Here is an 18,541-nt window from a genome sequence, read left to right on the forward strand (position 1 = left end):
TGTTACAATATATTAACATTGGTGTAAATTCACTTTAATTCACTCCAATGTAACTTTTTAATTAGAACTTTTATTGTAGCATTTTATAAATAAATTACTTGTAATTAGCAGTGTTGGTAAATTTTGTGCACCATTTCTCCAGAAAGTAAACATTCCTTTCTCCGTAAAGTTATCTTTCTGGCAAAAATCGGTAGACCATATTCTGAATGATACCGACCTTTGAAGCAATGCGTGCTTCTTTTACCATGTCCAGATCGGAAAATAATAGAAAATGTCAGTTTAGATGTTAATGTAAGTAGTTCAAGCTCATAAAAATTTAAAGAAATTTTGTAGCGAGTTTTTAGGAATGATTTATCAATAAATAATTAGGGAAATCGTTAGTAAATTTGTAAAGATATATGATTTAACAAAGTTCATTACCTATGGTGAATTTTAATTCTGGTGTTTAACAGAGGTTTTAAATTTCAAAAAATTAGAATTGTCGCACCACTATCATAATCCGTCAACAACCTGAATAGTTAGAAGTAGTAGTCAACACCAATTCTTGGAGACGTGCAACGCGATTAAGGATTATTAAAACAATATATATGTTTGCTAGAAATAAATAAAGGAAACTGAACTTTAGACAATAATAAAAATTACTAAGAACAAAAAAAGTCTAATTTTCAGGAATTTAATGCAATGCAGCTTGCAAACTGTTTGTTACACCAAAAATATGCATCAACAAGGCTTATAAATAATGACAGAAGCCTTCAATGATTTGTAGCCTAATTTCGTTTCTTATGAACGAGGGAAATATAGCAGAAAAACATCGTGGTGCGATAACAGGTGTATCAGGAGTTTAGTCTAAAATATTGAGTAAAAATTCCATCTTTAAATTTTGCGCAATAAATATTCTAGTAATTTTATTTCACTTAAGAACTTTTGCGTACTTGTTGATTTATAATGTGGAGTTAACCTAGTCTACTCAAGACACGCGACAATGTTTTTATCCGTACATTTGCCCACATACCTGTGGTAATTACTTCAAGCCAATACCATCTGTTACGAAATTTCTCGTAAATACCCCACAAACTAAATTATTTATTGATTTTTATCTCTTCTGCAGTGGAAGGATTTTTATTTGTTTCTTTAGTATGTCAACATTTTGTGTGAAGACATATACCAAAGCAGTTTAATAATATGTCGAAAGTTATAAATTATGTCGTAATAATTGTTAGCAGATCAACACAAGTTTTTTTAAAGTTATTTTTGTTGTCTGCATCAAACTGTTAATCTGGTCTATCATTTGGCGCCAAAAACATCTACATTACAACTAAATACTGAAACCACGTTACATTGAATTGGCTTGAATTCGTAATTTCACGCTCTTTCACGTGTTGCAATTCTTCTAAATCGTTCTTCAAGAAAAAATGCATAATAATCGAAATGTACAGTCATGCAAAGCAAATTTCGCAAGCGCCATAAGTCAAGTTCAAGTACATTATTCGGCAGGGTAGACGAACCGCGAAGAAGTGCATCTTGCGGAATAGTGGGGTAAAAAAGAAATTTTCCTATTGGTATCTCAAGTACCCTCCTTGACCTCGTTGACTTTCATTCGCTACCAATCGCGCCAACACTCGAACACTTACGACCTACATATGAGCTTTGAAATAAGAAGAACTTTAAGACATTATCGCATTCACTCACTTAGTTCGGTCCCAACATTAAACAGTGTAAGACATTTTTGTTCTTAGGTATCATCCGCCATTTTTTGAATTGCCGCCATTTTTAAACAGTGACAGTGCTTCGGAGGTATATTGCAGTGACGCTAGTGTTTTCAGTTTTTCTGCCTTGTTTTAGCATTGGCAATATACTTCTTGAGGATTACTCGCTTTCTCGTGCGTACAGTTGTGTCAATTTAGTAATTCTGTTGCAGCACAATGAGGCAATACATGTGGACATTAGCTGTCTTGGCCTGCCTTGTCACTTTCTGCGGAGTCTCCGAAAGTAGATCACTAGTCAAAAGAGAGGCAAACGGCGTTCACGTTAATACACTAGGACATGACCACGTACGTACAAAATTTTCACCAATTAAATAACCATAAGTCTAACTCTACTGAGCATCTTTCAGCACAAGTAAAAGTGCGGCAACGGAGAAGAAAGTTATGCTAATAAGCCAGCGCCGAGAGTAAAAGTGATGCTAAATTTGGACGTTACATAAAGAGTCATTCAAGATTATGTTGTCCGACCAGTTCCATTATCATGCAAATACATTATTTAGCGTAATACTACTCAATTAACGGTTAATTATGAATAATTACATTTTTTATCGGTCAGTTGCGTTTTCCCTTGAAAACTGAAAGTAATGGCCTTTATTGCATTGATTTTTCTTCTCCGGTGATAGTGTGCACGCTTTTTCACACAGTAGACTTTTGTGCACTTCCTACATTTTCCTAACGCATAGAGGCACTTGTTTTGCATTGAATGCCAATGGGTTTTCTCGATTTTGAGTAGCGAAAGTCGTTGGCACGTCACTTATGGGTTTATTTGTAACACGTTGGTGAATGTGTTATTTTGAAATAACTGTTAACATATTACTAATTCTAATTCTAAATTATGCATAAATTGACTTTGAAAGTGATTTGTCGAGTTATTGTTAGTTGCGGCTTTTTTTTGATTAGGGAAAAACCGTGTTGTTAAATGCAATTAAAAAAGTAAACAATTATGTTATATTTAGCGTAAAACGGTAAATAGTATTGCTGAACTGTTGTATATAACTGAAAAATTTTAAAGAACTAGTATTAGTAGTGTTTTATATTTTATGAAAATATTTCTACAATTACCATGGAGTCAAATTCATTATTACTACTTTTTTACAAAATTATTAAAATGAAATTCATTTAAATAAAACAGGACTTTTTAAATAATTTGCTGAAAATCTTTGCCAGTGTTTTATATTTAAGATGAGATAAACATTTTAGCATTCTAAATCGGTCAAGAATATTCTGCTTGTACTAATATTTGTCCGTTTATGGACTTCGTCTAAATTTTATTTAATTTGCATACATTTTTGGAACCTTTAACAATAATTATGGCGCAACTCTTTGGGGAACGGCACCGCTGGTTTAAGAAACATTGTTTGAATAATATATTTTTAAATATTTCATGAACACAACACAATTATAACAATGATAATTATGCTAAAAATTAACAAAATGTGAGCTACCACAAAAATAGACACAAAAACGTGAGTAGAGTATTAGTTCGTGTTAGTCCTAGGTGATTGTTAGTTAGCTCAGTAGCTACAATAGCCACGAAAAGTAAAACGACTTCTTGATTTAGTTCACATTGTTAAAAAGATAGAACTAAATGATTAATATAATTTAGTCTGACATTAGCGATATTCATTGGTGTTTTCCAAATTGCATAAACTGACAACCTGTGGTCAACAAAATGGATCTCTAGTTTGTACCGGATGTTTATGTGTCTTCCGTATTTTGTGTTGTGAATAGCAGACAATGAGGAAACAACTTACTCTTCTAGCGCCAACTTGAAGACTATATTTTTATTGATGCTATTTTAAGCAAACTAATGCGCTTTTCTGAGTTACTTATTGCGTCATGAATATTATAAGGAAAAAATTAAGACAAATAGTAATTATTAATAATTAATTAATATTAACTTTGGGAATTTTATTTATTTTTATGATGACTCCTATAAGCTAAAATTAATATACATATGTGTGCATTGTTAAGGTTCAGGTAAAGAAGCATGGTATGCATATATTTCTTGTGAGTTTTTCCATACTAAATTTTTAGCAAGGAAACGTAGATCAATTTGATTAGGTGCATTGTAATATTATTAATAACAGTGGTAAGAAAATATGTCGCCCCATTGATTTTTTTTTTGAGTCACCTTGTATAAACAATTCTAACAAATATGAATGCATTGATAAACCATAAGTATAGACTCTTAAAATTTGCATATTTTACATTAATTCAGTAAAATTTTGAGATGACGTCATCAATTTTTAAGGGGGCTGTAAACGGATAAATTTTGAATAACGATTTACCATGCTTCCGATAATCTTAAAACGTTTGCAAGATTTCAGAGCATTTGGTTTAGTAATCTCGTACTTTATAATGCAGTAAACGCAGAAAGCATATAATTATTATTATAGTCTATTCTAATTCTCTTTTTGCTTACGTAGTGTTAATATTTTTAATACACACAATTCAATCAGTTTTTTGCATTTTAAGTGGAAGATTATAAAATTGTTAGTAAAAATCTGATTCCGTGCCTGTTGGTTATATAGATTTATAAGTTCAATATTCCACGAGAGAAATAATACTACTATTGCAATTACAAATAATTGTTTAAGTTCAAATTACTCATAAAAGGTGAGTCAAAAATATTTCTTAGGTTTGCTTCAAACTTGGAGGTATAAGTTACCAGTAAAAAATTAATGAACAAAAATGTGATAAAAAAGTTTACTGGAGAGTTTGGTAATTTTATTTTCTTATTAGAAAGCAGGTTTTTAATATACAAAGATAGTCGCTGACCAAACTTGCCGGGTTCTAAATGATTTGATACTTGTTTAGTAAGGTATAAAATTAATAATCAAGGAACACTTTTATTTGTCACATGCAATCAATCAACTAAAATTTAATCCTCTAGTATAATTTTGAGTATATTTTAACAGATTTTTTGTTTTAACAATTTTGGCGATCTGTAGCTTGTATGGAGATATTAAGTGTTTTTTATAGTAGAAAAACGAGATTATTGTATCTAGCTTTTTTTTATTGTAGTAATCCTTCTATTGTACACATTTGTTTAAATAGTTAGTGTGAAATTCTATTCCCATATTTTATGATTTTCGTATTAACTGAAAGGTATACATTAATATATCTTGACTATATTTTCATCTGAAAGCTTAAATTTAATACCTAAATAAAATTGTTCTGGTATATTTTAAGTGTTGCAAGCATTTTTTTTTGTTTCGTGCTTAACACTTCTTCTGTTATTAATTAAATTAATTATCTTGGGTTCCGATTACTTTCGTATTTTTTCATAGAATCATAGTAAAATAAATACCATTTAAATATTTGTTATTGACAAATAGAGTTCTGTATGTATGCTACCGAAATGGCAATAAAAAACACGATCAGAGAGAGCCATGGATTTTTGAAAGTTTATCTTTGATCGTTGCATTTTCAATTGAATTTTTAAACTTGACGCTAACTGGCTAGATGAAAGAATAAAAAGTCTACAGCTGTCGGATAGTGTTTTTTATTGCTCCTTGCTATTAGCTTATTAGTAGCTTAAAATATCACAAAACTTATTGATGTCCGTATTCGGTAAACAAATTATGTCATAATTAAAAAAAAATTAGGTTGGAAAATAAATTCAGTATTCTGTATCAGTTTATAGTAAATAAAATTTGGACATAGTTGAATTTGTTTTAATTATTAATTGCTGTGTCTACTTTCAACTAAGTGGCTTTCAAAAAGCTCTTATGTAATGTGTCACATTTACATGATTATTTATTAGAATGTTTAAAAAAATAACATAAATTAGCATTGGTCTAAATCACACCCGTACTATTACTATTACTATTAAAATATTAGCAGCTAGTCTAGAATTAAAAATTGAGCTGAAACGCTGAGAAAATTATATGCACAAAATTTTGTGTTCATTATAATATGGAAAATTTTAGAAAAAAAAAAAAAATATAAAAACATTCAAAAGGCACTATACAACCAGTAAGGAAATATATAATACATTACAGCATTTCTGACTATACTTTTGAACTTCTGAGAATTTACACATCCTAATTTATATCTTCTTTACACAAAATTTATAAACCACGAATTATGTAAGTATTTATTATTTGTATATGAAAACTTGTTGTTATTTTACAACAGTAGGTTTTATATTTGCTGGTCAAAATTAAATTCAATTAAACTTGTTGAACACCGCCATAAAAATAGAAATTTCAAAATAAATAACAATGCGATGCGATTAATGATGACAGTCACTATTACTTCCGCAACTGCCGGAACTAAAGAAGACAAAAGTCAAGATTTAGGACTCAGGTTATATCTAGAACGCCCAGGTTGCTGACACATTGTAAAATTGCATCACCATATCACAGTGACAAAAACAGTACTTTATCTCAATCTTTTGCAACGCGAAGAAATCCCGAACCGTCAGCAGCTCGCTTAAATTCGTCCTGAGCTTTCTTTTTTCCTCCGCAATTTTGTAATTGATTAGGTAGGTGGATACATTAAAACGCAATTCTGATTGCTAAATTAACCACATACTGACACAGTTGTAGGAAAATTTTGCCGATTTTTTTGCGTGTGAACCCAAAATTAACTATTACACCACACTTTGTCGCTTTGTTGCATACAGGATGCGTTCACTCGAGTTACAATAAATTCGAGAAAATTGTAGCAATTTATACTTATCTGCTAATCTTAATTATAAATGAAAATTTCTCTGCTTTCTAAAGCGTGAAATAAAGTAACTTTCTTCCATATCGACTAGAATGACTAGATTTTAGAGGACGTCATGTAGATTTATAAAAATCAGTGGAACATTTGTTAAGCTAAGCATGCAACAGGTTGGTTTTCCCACTGTTTAGAAAACACTTCGAGGATCAATGCGGTCTTACGTCACAACTATCACTGATTTCAGGTGGGATATGCAGACAAGGCGAAAGTGGCTGCCGCCTTCGGAGTGAAGAACGCTATCTTAGGATTTGTCTTTAACGTAAGTGTACCATCCTCAGTGTTGTGCATGACTTCACTAACTTGAGTAACTTGGCACATACAACTATTATTTATATAGTTGTACATTGATATAAATAATAAAAAAAATCGATTGAAAACCTCGAGATGTAGTCTCTTCTAAATTTAAAACTGATGTGTCTCACGTGATTAGAATAGTTGAGACGTTTATACTGATCCTAGGTCAGTTACTTTCTTATTCTATCGGTTTCTTTTATTCTAGAGCTATGATCACTTTTAGTAAAAGTGCTGAAATTAACATTGTTGATTTCTCTTTCTATGAAAATATACACTAACCTAAATTTTATCCCAAATTCTGTCAAAATAATTAAATATGGCGGCTTTCGTTTTGTGATTTTTGCTCACTGTGTTGTTACATTTGCTTCAACATTTTAATTAAGTAAAAATCAGTGATCTTCATTCGGGTGTAGCATAATTAGTATAGAAATTTTAGCAGCTTATTTTCTCAGTCAACGTAACCCAAAAATCCTTGTGCTCTTTCTTGTTAACAAAAAAGTAGTTGTTTTCCTATGATACCGAAATTTGTTGGGAATAAATAATTCTTGAAATTGTAAACATTAAGTACAAAAAAAAAGAAAATTCGTGATTTTTCTTCTCTAAAAAAGAAAAAAGAAACTGAAATAATCGTGTATTAAAAAGCACAGTCAAAGTTACAGATCTCTGTTAAGAGGAGGTTGAAAATTTTCACAAAAAAATTCTATGAACCGATGGTTAATTTAAAATAAATTATGTAGTTATTTATCTAGTTATTAAATAACTAAATGTTTTAACAATCAATTTAAGTTTTTAAATTTTTCAAAGAGTAATTATAATGAAGAATTTAATTTTTTATTGTTTTTAAATAAATTTCGTCGTTTTTTTTTTAGAAAAACAATTTTAGGACCAATTGCAGACCACGATTTAAAAAAAATATAGATACTTTATGTAACAAAAAGTAGTTTATATTCTTCTAAGAGGATAAATAATTAATTTTTAATTTGATTTATTATTTTGGTTCGAAATGTTTCAAACTTATTTATTAGAAGACATGATGTCTTACTGGACACTTTGAAACTATGATAATTTTGTATATAGTAAGTAAAATGAGACATATTACATATATCTTTTTAAATCATTTTATTAAGAAAATATGTTGTTAAAATTTCGTTAGTTACTTAATTACATATGCTGTAAAATGTATTGAGTTAATTTAAAGTCAGTTTAAAAGATTAAAATGGGCTGTACCAGATTCATTTAGTAAAAGAAACGGTGTAAGTTTCCAGAACTATTTTTATTTTTAACACTTGTTGCTCTTAAGTTTTATTTTGCATTTAATGTTTGATTGCTGATTTAAAAAAATAACACGAAATACACAAACTTACCGGTAGTAGCTAGACAGGGTAAAAATTCATGATTTTATTGTTTTAAGACCCACCATTGACCCGGAAATGACCGGCATTCAGGCAAGACTCCTATCATTACGGGTATTAAGACTAAGTAATGATATGCATTGACTAGATTAATTAACTTTAACTTTTGAGATCCTAGAATTACAGCTTCGTCTGGTATTATTCTTTAATATCACCCCATCACCAAGAGTCTAGCGTAACTACCGATCATTTGTTCGTTATTACTTGAAAAAAAAATTATAAATATTTAAAAATCAGAAAAGACATAATCAATTTATTATATGATACTAACCGTCCTAATACTTGGTAAATCAAACGCAAAATCAGTGGCACAAATTTGATGTACACATATCGCCCACAGCGCAAAAAAAAATTGTGTGCAATATGTGCGAAATAGTGAAATAAATACTTTTTGTTGTGTTTTTATGGTGACAAATTCTTACATTAGTTAGTGTAAAAAATCAATAGATGTATTCAAAATTTCACCATAATTTTAAGAATATGAACCGAATGTATTCTTTGTTGGACTCTTTAACTATCAGACGTTATATACATACCTATCCGTGTGTTACTGTTACTGTTACTTTGAAAATAATTAAAATTATATTGAATTTGTTGCAAAAATAACTACCATTTTTAAACTTTGATGTTTTGATCTTTGGCTTATTCTGAATAAATTCTCTAAAAATTTCAATAATATTTGGTGTTCATTTATTTAATTTTTATCATATTTAAAATTAACGGTGTTTCTGCGTTTCAAACAAAAAATATGAAACTTTATTTTCAAAGTTTTATTTTAGTTTATTTTTTATCGTTGTCTTGTAAGTAAAACTTTGACCTTTATAAAAAAATTCAGTCTTATACAATAACTTTTCCTCTGAACATGACCATGCAACTTTGTAATACATAAAGTTAACTGGCTTGCAATCACTGTCATGCATAATGATCATTTTTTAGCACCATACATTAATTTATTATGCAACTACATAAATACTGTCCGAACTTTTACAACCAGTAATCATGTACAAGTCTTCATTGTTCAGGTGCCTTCATGAAAAATATCTAAACCAAAACAAAGCATGCCATTTATCTCAAAATCGACGTTATCTTGCCCCAACCCATAATTAACTATGCACAACACTGTTTCCATCTTGGCACCGCACGCTCATTCATCCATTCACAGAAAATCAATTCATTCATCGACAAGAAGACCCTCTGGATCGACCAGTTGGATCATACCAACATAGCCAAAAACAAGGCTCAAGGTATCTATCCTCCACAAGATCCTGTGGTCTCCTTATCCGGCATCATCTCCGGGGTGATCGGGCAGAAGCTGCAGGCCGCCGGTCCTCTGTTGACCGCCGTCACCAGCAAGCTCACCAGCGGCTCTTCTAGTGGAGGACACACTGGCTTCAATTTCGGGGCGCTCCTGGGAGGCGGTGTAGGTGCCCCTGCGGCGGGCCACGCCGGCGCTGGAGCCTCCTTCTCGGCGGGATATGGGGCTGTTTAATGTGGCTCACCATCTTCAAGCAAACGTACTTACAACAAGCATAACGGCCAAATTGTGCAGTAAAACAAAAATAAGCTTATATGGCAATGTAACTTGTACGGTGCTAGTTAGTTAGAACTGTGGGTTTTGCTGAATGGTCGGAGATTGACCCATTTAAGATTGACTAAATTTGTAAAAGCCGTATAACCTTATAAGTTTGGATTTACTGCAAATAATGCAATCATTCTGTGGCAGCTTTTATTCTAGTCACTTGTACAGGTCGTGGCCCGAAATTATTCCACCCTTCGGGCGATGCGTGATATCACTTTCACTATCAAAACTTGTTATGGTTGTTGTAATCGTCCTAATTTTACTAAATATTCTCAGTTTCGTAACTTAACCCAGTGTTGTTGTTTTAACAAAATTGTTTTCTGTCTTTTCTATCTCTCTCTCTCTTTCGATCTTTCTATAATTTATTGTGCTTTGTTATCATTTGTAGAAACCATTGGAAATCATATTATTCACAATATATCACCTTTTTCGTATGACAATTTGAGATTATGTATATATTTTATTGTGAATATGATGAATTAGTCTTAGTTTTGTAAATAAGTACGAAATAAATAATTTAATACACTTTGTGTTCTTTTGGAATTTTTGTAATAAATTACAATAAACATTTTATATTTATTTTATTCCACCTTTCACGTAGCACGTCAACCCCAAATAGAAATCTCAAATTGTTATATGAAACCTTCACTAGTCACCATACTCATATTAAAAATAATAAATATTTTATAAAAAGACTTCTTTTAATTATAGAAACGCTCGGCAGGCTTTGCTTGGGAAACAACCACAACCCCTAAACTTCCCACCACTACTGAAGATATTGTAATTTTTGAGAAAGACCAAAAAGTATCACTAGAGTTTCCGAGTCAACTTTTCGGATCTACATACACTTTGGTCACTAACTTGTCTACCACTGTAGGAGACTACATGATCGTAAGATTAAAATTCTCCTGAAGCCAAATTCAAACGAGATAATTTTTAGAACACAGCTTTAAGAGCCCAAAGGCTACTGGAAACAATGAGACCCTTCTTGAGGAAGATTTTTGGAGCTAAAGGAATAGTTATCGAAGCGACAACGGACAAACCGATTTTTTCGGATCCTAATTCCACCTAATTAGCGGAGAGCAAAATTTGGATGTAGTAACAGTCAGTTAATGCCATTATTGTTATCAATTGCTCTATGTATGTACATATAAACTTAATATTATTTAGCTTAATTGAACGATTTTTTGCCAAAACGTAGAAATAAGTGTTAATACATACATGACTTTGTAGAAATAATTAGTAAGGCTCCTAATGGAGAGCAAAACCTTGCGTTTGTACACCCTATCCTAGATATCTTGCTCAATGCACAGTATAGTTGAAACTGTAGAAAGAATTATTGCTGAAATAACACTAATTATATGTCGATCGTTATTTTAATGTAAATATAATAATTGTAAATTTTTTTGTTACCTACTTGTTAAGCAACCAAGGTCTTAGAATGTTGTGATCTTATACTTATGAAATTTCATTTACTATTTCATGTTATATTTAATACACTTACGTGTAGAAAAACTAAGTTTTATTATCATTGTGAGATCTAATTATATGTCTAGAAAATATCTTAAGCGTTAATTCACTTTTTGTTTTTATACCAACACGGTAAATGTTTTGTCATAAATTATACACACATTGGAAAACATACAAAATAGTGATACCAATCACTACTTTTATATTACAAATTAAATTCAAATATATTTAGCCATGTAAGTGAAAAACTTCAATTCACGGTGAGTATTCAAAGGTAATAACTTAGATTCTCCTTGAGGAATATTGCAAACATACAGTGTTAACAAAGAATGATTTTTTAAAACAGGTTTTCCTATCTCATGTGCACAACAATAGGTAACTTTCACTACCCACATTAATCTTTAAATGTCAATTCATCAAGTTGCTATTATTCAGATGTGTGAAGTTTATTTCATTGGATACTTTTGTTGTGTAGGAAAAAAAAACACAATAAATATTTTAAAAATGCTTGAATGATGTTAACCGCTGGTATTTCCACGACATATGTACAGTTGTGGCCAGAGAAAACTAGACCACTACGTTTGATACGCACTTTCAAATTTTAACAAATTTTAGGGTTTCATTAATGTTTTACTTGACAAATCAAATAATTTTGTCTCTGCCCCGTTTTTCAAATCAGGAACATACATGCAAATTGCTATTATGATATAAAAAAAAAATAGCAACTAAAACTATGTTGTGTGAAAAAGGTCCACTTTTCTATGGCCGCGACTGTACCAAAGAAATGAAAAATTTTGACTTAACATTGATTGTGCTAACGCATAGATATCATTGATCTGAAACTGACACACTGTTAACCTTAAAAGTATTTTTTTGTTGGAGTTAATGTTTCGTTGTCGCCCCTTTTGTTTACTACAAACTGGTTCTATCAATTGAAGCTAGAAGGTCTGAATAATTGTTTGACGCACAACTTATTACTGCTAATTCGTATTTAAATTATCATTAAGCCTTATTAGAACAAACATTTTAGTTTCAGGATGATTCATGTATAAATTATCTGTGTACACATTGCAGGACCCAAAGGAACATGTACTCATATTTCATCTACTGATTTTTTTGGAAAACTTTTAATTCTTTGACATTTTTGCACCGATTTCAAGGGAATTCAATAAATCAGTCGTGTCAGTTATATAAGGGTTCTCGTCTTTTTTGGTCACGTGTATAAATTATTAAAAATAATAATCAGCCATAAAATTAATTTTGTGTTGATATAATATATATGGTAGTACAAAAGGCGGGAGCAGCTTTTATATGATTTAGAAGCAAAGTATCAAAGTGAATAGGTGTGTATTTACGTGATAAAAAATTAGAACAACAAAAATTCTAGCACTTGTCCATTAGCATAATTGAAATCTTATTTAAATTTGGTGGAGGCGCCGGGTAAAAATATGAAAATAAATCGTTTTAATTATGTGCGTAAAGCAATGGTAACAATTATAACAAACTGTTGTTATTAATATATTGAAAATGTACAAAATTTAAATATAATTAAAGAAATAAAAAATGAAAAAATGAGAATAAAATAAACGCATGTATAAGTCTCTGCGCTTATTTTTGCAGTTACCTATTATAATTGTTGTTACATTGTTAATTTTTGCTATATACATATCTTCTTGTTATCAGTAGGTATTGTTAGTTTTGGCTTGCTATTTTAATTATGACTCTTGCTGATTATCATGTACCCAGATTTTATAGTTATCGGATTAGTTTTATTTTGACAACACTATAAACTGTGAGTATGTACCCGTTAATAAATCGAATGTGAACCATGTTAATAATAATTAGTTTGTAGAAATAAATGTTTCATTGATTGTTTTGTTTTATCTCACTAAATAAACTATTTGAAACGAGAGTTAAAAATTCAATCTGTAATTTTGGTTGCCTAATATATACGATAAGTTACAAGTAAAAAAGTTCTCACAACACATCAAACAGTGGCATGATGGTCTTATGAAAAATATCAAATTACAACTGGGAATTTAACTTCTGGTTTTATAAACAAAACAACAATTTTAACATTGATGTTTAGGACTCAAAATTAAAAGATATTTTTACGAGCCTCGCCCCGAGTCAGTTCGTTCAGATACGAGAATGATAAAGAAAGTTTTTTTGAGCTTTTGCCGAAATAACTAATTAATTAAGCAAAAGTTGTTTTGACGTAATTTTGAACAGACATCTAATATGTGAACCAAAAAGCACTTTAAAAATGCTTAAAATGATTTTGTATGAAAAAAAAACTGTATACGTATAATACGCTTAAAAAGAATGTTAAAGAAGTTCAGTAAAATAACAAAAACGCAAGATTAAAAATTAAATAATGCGTAGGGCTTTACATGATTATTACATCTTTTTTAAGATTCATAGTGTAGTGATATTCATTATTTCAAAAATACATTTTTTGTTATAATATGTATATAGCTATAATTTTAGTTTAACCCCTAACTACACAGAACTCAATCTGTTTGCTAATGCGTGTTAGGACTTATGACATCGCTGGTCTGATAAAAGTTGTAATTTTATTGTTCGATTAAGGTTTTTGTGCGTCCTGAACATAATCTAGGGAAATAGAATTTGATCCATTTCTATATTTTATGTCTGTCTAGCGTTTCTTTGTCTGCAGTCTATTGGCGACTTTATTGGACTGAAAATGTCCGAAGCTACTCGTGTTGTGAAATTTTACACATATTTTCAGAATCCCTTGTAAAAAGTAAATGGTAAAAAACTAACCAGAATTTATGTAATCATCTCCACCAAAAATTTGATGACAACATTTTCTAGACATTTTGATAAGTAAAACCTCTTTAAAATGTGTAAAATATTATGTTCTTGCAGATGTGACCCACCCCTATGTTTAACGTTATGAATGTAAATCTTTTGAAAAATTCAAAATTTTACAGTTCAAGTTAGAAACTACGAAATGGATTACTTTGCAGTTTTTCATACATTTTAAGGTTATGGTGAAAAAAAAAACTCATGACGTCTTTCGAAATTTTGTTAAGTAAATTTCACTTGAAATCTATAATGTGCCATGCTCCTGTATTTGTTTGTTTGGCAGATGTGATCAAAAATTAATGAATCAAGAAATTTATCTTATTGATTAAATCAAAGATTTTTTTTATTTTTTTTTATTTTCTCCAAATGTTTGGAAACACAATATTGAATAGTTTTACGTTATACATGTTTGTACTGATATATTTATTGTTTCCTTTTATAAAGTTGAAGACTTTAGAAGAACATAGCACGTTTTTTGACTGTATTTTAGTATAAATTCCTAAAATTTAGTATCACGTCCCGAAACATAACTCGCCATTTAATTTTAACACCAGGTAGAAGAACTTGTTTGTGCTAATTCCGAAGATTTGTTTTTTTCATTTTGGACTCATCCAAAATGAAAAAAAAAAATTTATTCATTCATCGTATATGCATTAAAAAGATGTTGCTTATTTTAACTTTAAAATAGGAAATCAAGATAAACACAAAGTTCCAGTCCAATAGAAAAGTAGCCATGACTCGCTTTTGTGTAAGTCACAAAAGTAGCCTCCATTAGTTCATTCAAATTATGTACTCCTCTTTTTTAAAACTTAATTTTTCAAGTACTTAACCAAATAAATAAAATTCAAATAGAGTTTTTTTGCAATTTTATAACACGTGCTTGGTGGAATATCAGCTTACAATACGAGCTTCCTTACTGATTTATTAAGACTTTGCTCTAAGCTGTTTTTTTACATCGTCAACAACTTCATTACCGACTGAAGGTCTTCCTGGTGATCCGCCTCTATTCACACATTCAGTTTTTATAAATCTATCAAGCAAGCCTCTGATGTGCCGAACTAACGTCTGCTTAGTAACGCTTTCATCAGGAAATTTTGCCAAGTAGGTACTCGTTTTATAGGCACTAACTGAATATGCCACTTTCCACATTGAACTGTACCATTTTGATAATACCTATTATGACATGACGATGAAATATATGTACCATTATTTTCAATAACTTGTTAATTTTTTTCCAACTGAAAGATTTTGTGAATAGCCTAAAAATATTTTTTTAGTATTGTATACTTTAAAATAATCTGAATGTTTTACAAAAATTCTGTTATGTAATATCTAAAACAACTAAACTAACTAAAATTATGACTTGATCTTAATTGCTTAAAGTCCGTGAAGGATAAACAATTGTATTAGTATGTACTTCTTAATGAGAGTTACATAACCGTAATTTGGGATGTAGTCACCATTTGTTTTATACAGGGTGAATGGACATATATTGTGCCGTGTTTGACCTTTTGCGCGATATTACAAGACGCATTCAAAATATCAAAGTGATAGGTCTCAGAAATGGGGCAAGTCGTTATTCATTTAACAAGAAAGTGGTTTCGAAACGATTCACCTTTGGAAAGAAGGCAATACCTACATTTCTTCTATGCATTTCCTGGATAATATATTTCTGCTTTAAACGTTTATAATTACGATAGAAACCATAACTTTGATAATACTTATATCGGTATGCATGTGCATAAATAATTTGTTCATTTCTTTATGTTAGTCTTGTGACAGATTTCGTTAAAGTATAGTATATATAGTATTAATAATTAAATAATTAAATCATTTTGATACTTCAAATTTTCAAATTTTCGTAATTTTATTTAAAACTGAACAACTGAACATTTTTTTGCATATTTGTGGCATAATTAATAAAAATATCGTAAATTTCGTAAAAACTTGAATTATAGAAACATCATCAACTTGTGAGTACTAACAAAACCACAATATGAAAGTCATGATAAATTGGTCCAACGATATCTAGAGAAGATCCAAGGGACATTCAAGCGAGAAAAATAATAATAGTGGGACAAAAATCTAAAGCGATAGAATGAAAAGTTGCAATTTTATGAGCAGCTTATTGAACTGCAAATACTACCTTAACTCGAGCAAGAATCTTAGATGTTTTTTTCGTTAATTCCATAATAAGTAGACATCAGATTTACACTAAAAAAGTCTAAATATGTAGGCAAAATATGCAGGAACTGCCAGACGTGCACTTACATATGTAAAATATCCACAGAAGAAACAAATATGCAGAAAAATTTATTCTTTTGGAAAAAAAATGACTCAGTATGTACTAACTTAAATTGTTATTATAATTAGAGACTAAATATATTTTTCTAAAATGTGCTTTTCTAAATTGTCCCTTCTTCTCGATAAAATATTTTTGTTTTGAAAAGGATATTTGCACCTTACATGACGACAGGCATATATATAATAGGTTAATTCTCTGCAATGTTATCGGATTTTAAACCGTTTCAAACTTTGACAAATTGAGTTAGTACCGAAAATCTTAATTTTTATATACAATGTTCTGAAGTTTATTATATATTCGCTTTTTAACGGTAACATTAAATGCATTTGACAACGATTTTTATTTATTTTCTATTTTGTTGTTGCTAACGTTTCCATTCCTAAAATGCTAAGAAGTACCTACCTACGTAGCGTACTGACTGTAATAAATACAACGTGTTTCAAAATGATTTTCATCTAGTCGCCTATGGCTGCAGATTTGCATCAAGGGAAAGATAGGAGCGATTTCGAAGCTAACTAGATGAAAATCGTTTTGAAACACTCTTTATAAGCAGAATAAATGCACATGATTTAAAAATTTACTTATTAGTAGGCTTCGGATTTTAGGTCGTTAAAAAATGAATAAAAGGAGACATTTTTAGGTCCCAAAATTGATGAATTAGGTTACAAACATCTTAGTTTAGGTCAAAAACCTGGAGGAAAAAATATTTGCTCAACGAAAAAGCATACATCAAAAAAATATATATTAAAAAAAAAACATTAAACAAAACATTATAGAAACAAATATTTTGCGTAACAAACAAAAAAATGATTAAATAAACAAACGATCTATAGTTACGTCCACTAATTCTAAGTAATCGCAAAAAAATGGCGATCAAATTAAAGCAAGTCGTATTTAACAAAAAATAAAATATTAGGTAATTCAGGTATTTAAAATGAGTTACAAAAGCAAACTATGTATTTCTCTAAATTTTCGATTGTAAATTTACACCTTTGGTCGCTTAAAACACTTTTAAGTTTTGAAAACGTGCGTTCCACATCACAAGAAGTGATGGGTGAAAAATTAAACATTGAACAATCTACGTTTTCATTTATGTATGTATTGTTGGTAGCATTTCCATTACCGCAAATTACGTTATTTACTGAACATATAAAATCGTATCCTGGATTCTTTTTTCATAGGGAACATAATTTTTGGAACGCCATTTCCACCACCTTTCCTGGTATGTTTTTTAAAGATGTATACACTTTTTACACAATTTCCATACTTTGGTTTAAGTTTAAACCTATAGTTTCTAATTGTTCTATTGCATCAGTAATAATTTTAAAATGAGTTTTAATGTATAAGAGTTTATTTTTAACGTTTGCTTTATTCAGGAATTCTTGAGCTTTTTTAATGGTTTGTGCATCTGTGGCTTCAAATGACATTACAACCTAAAAATATTCAATATAAAAATGATAGTAAAAGACCATTATACATATATTTACTGACTTGTTTTAAAACATCAAAGTGTTCTGCATAAAACAATGCTGCTTGAATCCAAATGCCCCACCTGGTTAATACAGGTTCAGGTGGGAGAGGTGTATTTGGTAAACTGTTTTTATAAAACTTTTATCTTGTTGGTGCTTTTAAAAAGATTTTCTTAACATTGCTAATTATCCCATTGACATCAGGATAATTCAGTCTAATTGTTTCAGACACTAAATGTAACCCATGTGCTATACATGTTAAGTGTGTTATATTTTCATAAAAACCTTCAAATTAGTACCAGTTTTGATCATGTATGAAGCACCATCTGATACAAACTATTTAAATTTTTTGTGTTCAGTTCCTTTTGGCCACAATAAAGCTACAAATTAACAATTTCAATACTTAAAATTATCAAAAGCACAGCCAATGATTCGTTTATAAATCTCGAGATTGTGTTGCTATTAGTTTTATCAAGCTGCTTCAAAGTTAGTAGAAATGGACGGCCAGCTTTTTCAGAAGATAACTTTCCAATTACTAAATGGTCTATGTATCTTCTTCCCATTCTGTCTATCGTCTCATCGACGCTAATCCATATATTATTATTGCCAATAGAATTTCTAATTTGTTTAATTACCTGTAAATTATACAATTTATGTTAAAAAAAATTTTAATAAAAATTCTA

At 30.1% G+C, this 18,541-nt stretch overlaps 1 protein-coding gene across 4 annotated transcripts in view; it reads left to right on the plus strand.

Annotated features, from left to right (window-relative positions):
• Positions 1-13,123, plus strand: part of LOC135131216 (uncharacterized protein) — a 46,743-nt gene extending 33,620 nt beyond the window's left edge. Inside the window, exons 2-5 of one of the 4 annotated variants that reach the window (XM_064058841.1) lie at positions 1,919-2,051; positions 6,682-6,756; positions 10,494-10,673; positions 10,723-13,123. In XM_064058841.1, the coding sequence (XP_063914911.1) occupies positions 1,919-2,051; positions 6,682-6,756; positions 10,494-10,673; positions 10,723-10,854 (520 nt within the window). In that variant the 3' untranslated portion in view covers positions 10,855-13,123. Of the gene's footprint in view, positions 1-1,615; positions 1,737-1,918; positions 2,052-6,681; positions 6,757-9,365; positions 10,247-10,493; positions 10,674-10,722 lie in introns of those variants that run through there. The other 3 variants (XM_064058850.1, XM_064058857.1, XM_064058832.1) reach the window with 3 other exon arrangements.
• The last annotated feature ends 5,418 nt before the right edge of the window (positions 13,124-18,541 follow it).

The sequence above is a fragment of the Zophobas morio genome, unplaced genomic scaffold (genome assembly GCF_036711695.1).
Source record: "Zophobas morio isolate AGI-343-1 ecotype UQ-CSIRO unplaced genomic scaffold, CSIRO_AGI_Zmor_V1 ptg000002l, whole genome shotgun sequence".
Classification (NCBI taxonomy): Eukaryota; Metazoa; Arthropoda; class Insecta; order Coleoptera; family Tenebrionidae; genus Zophobas; species Zophobas morio.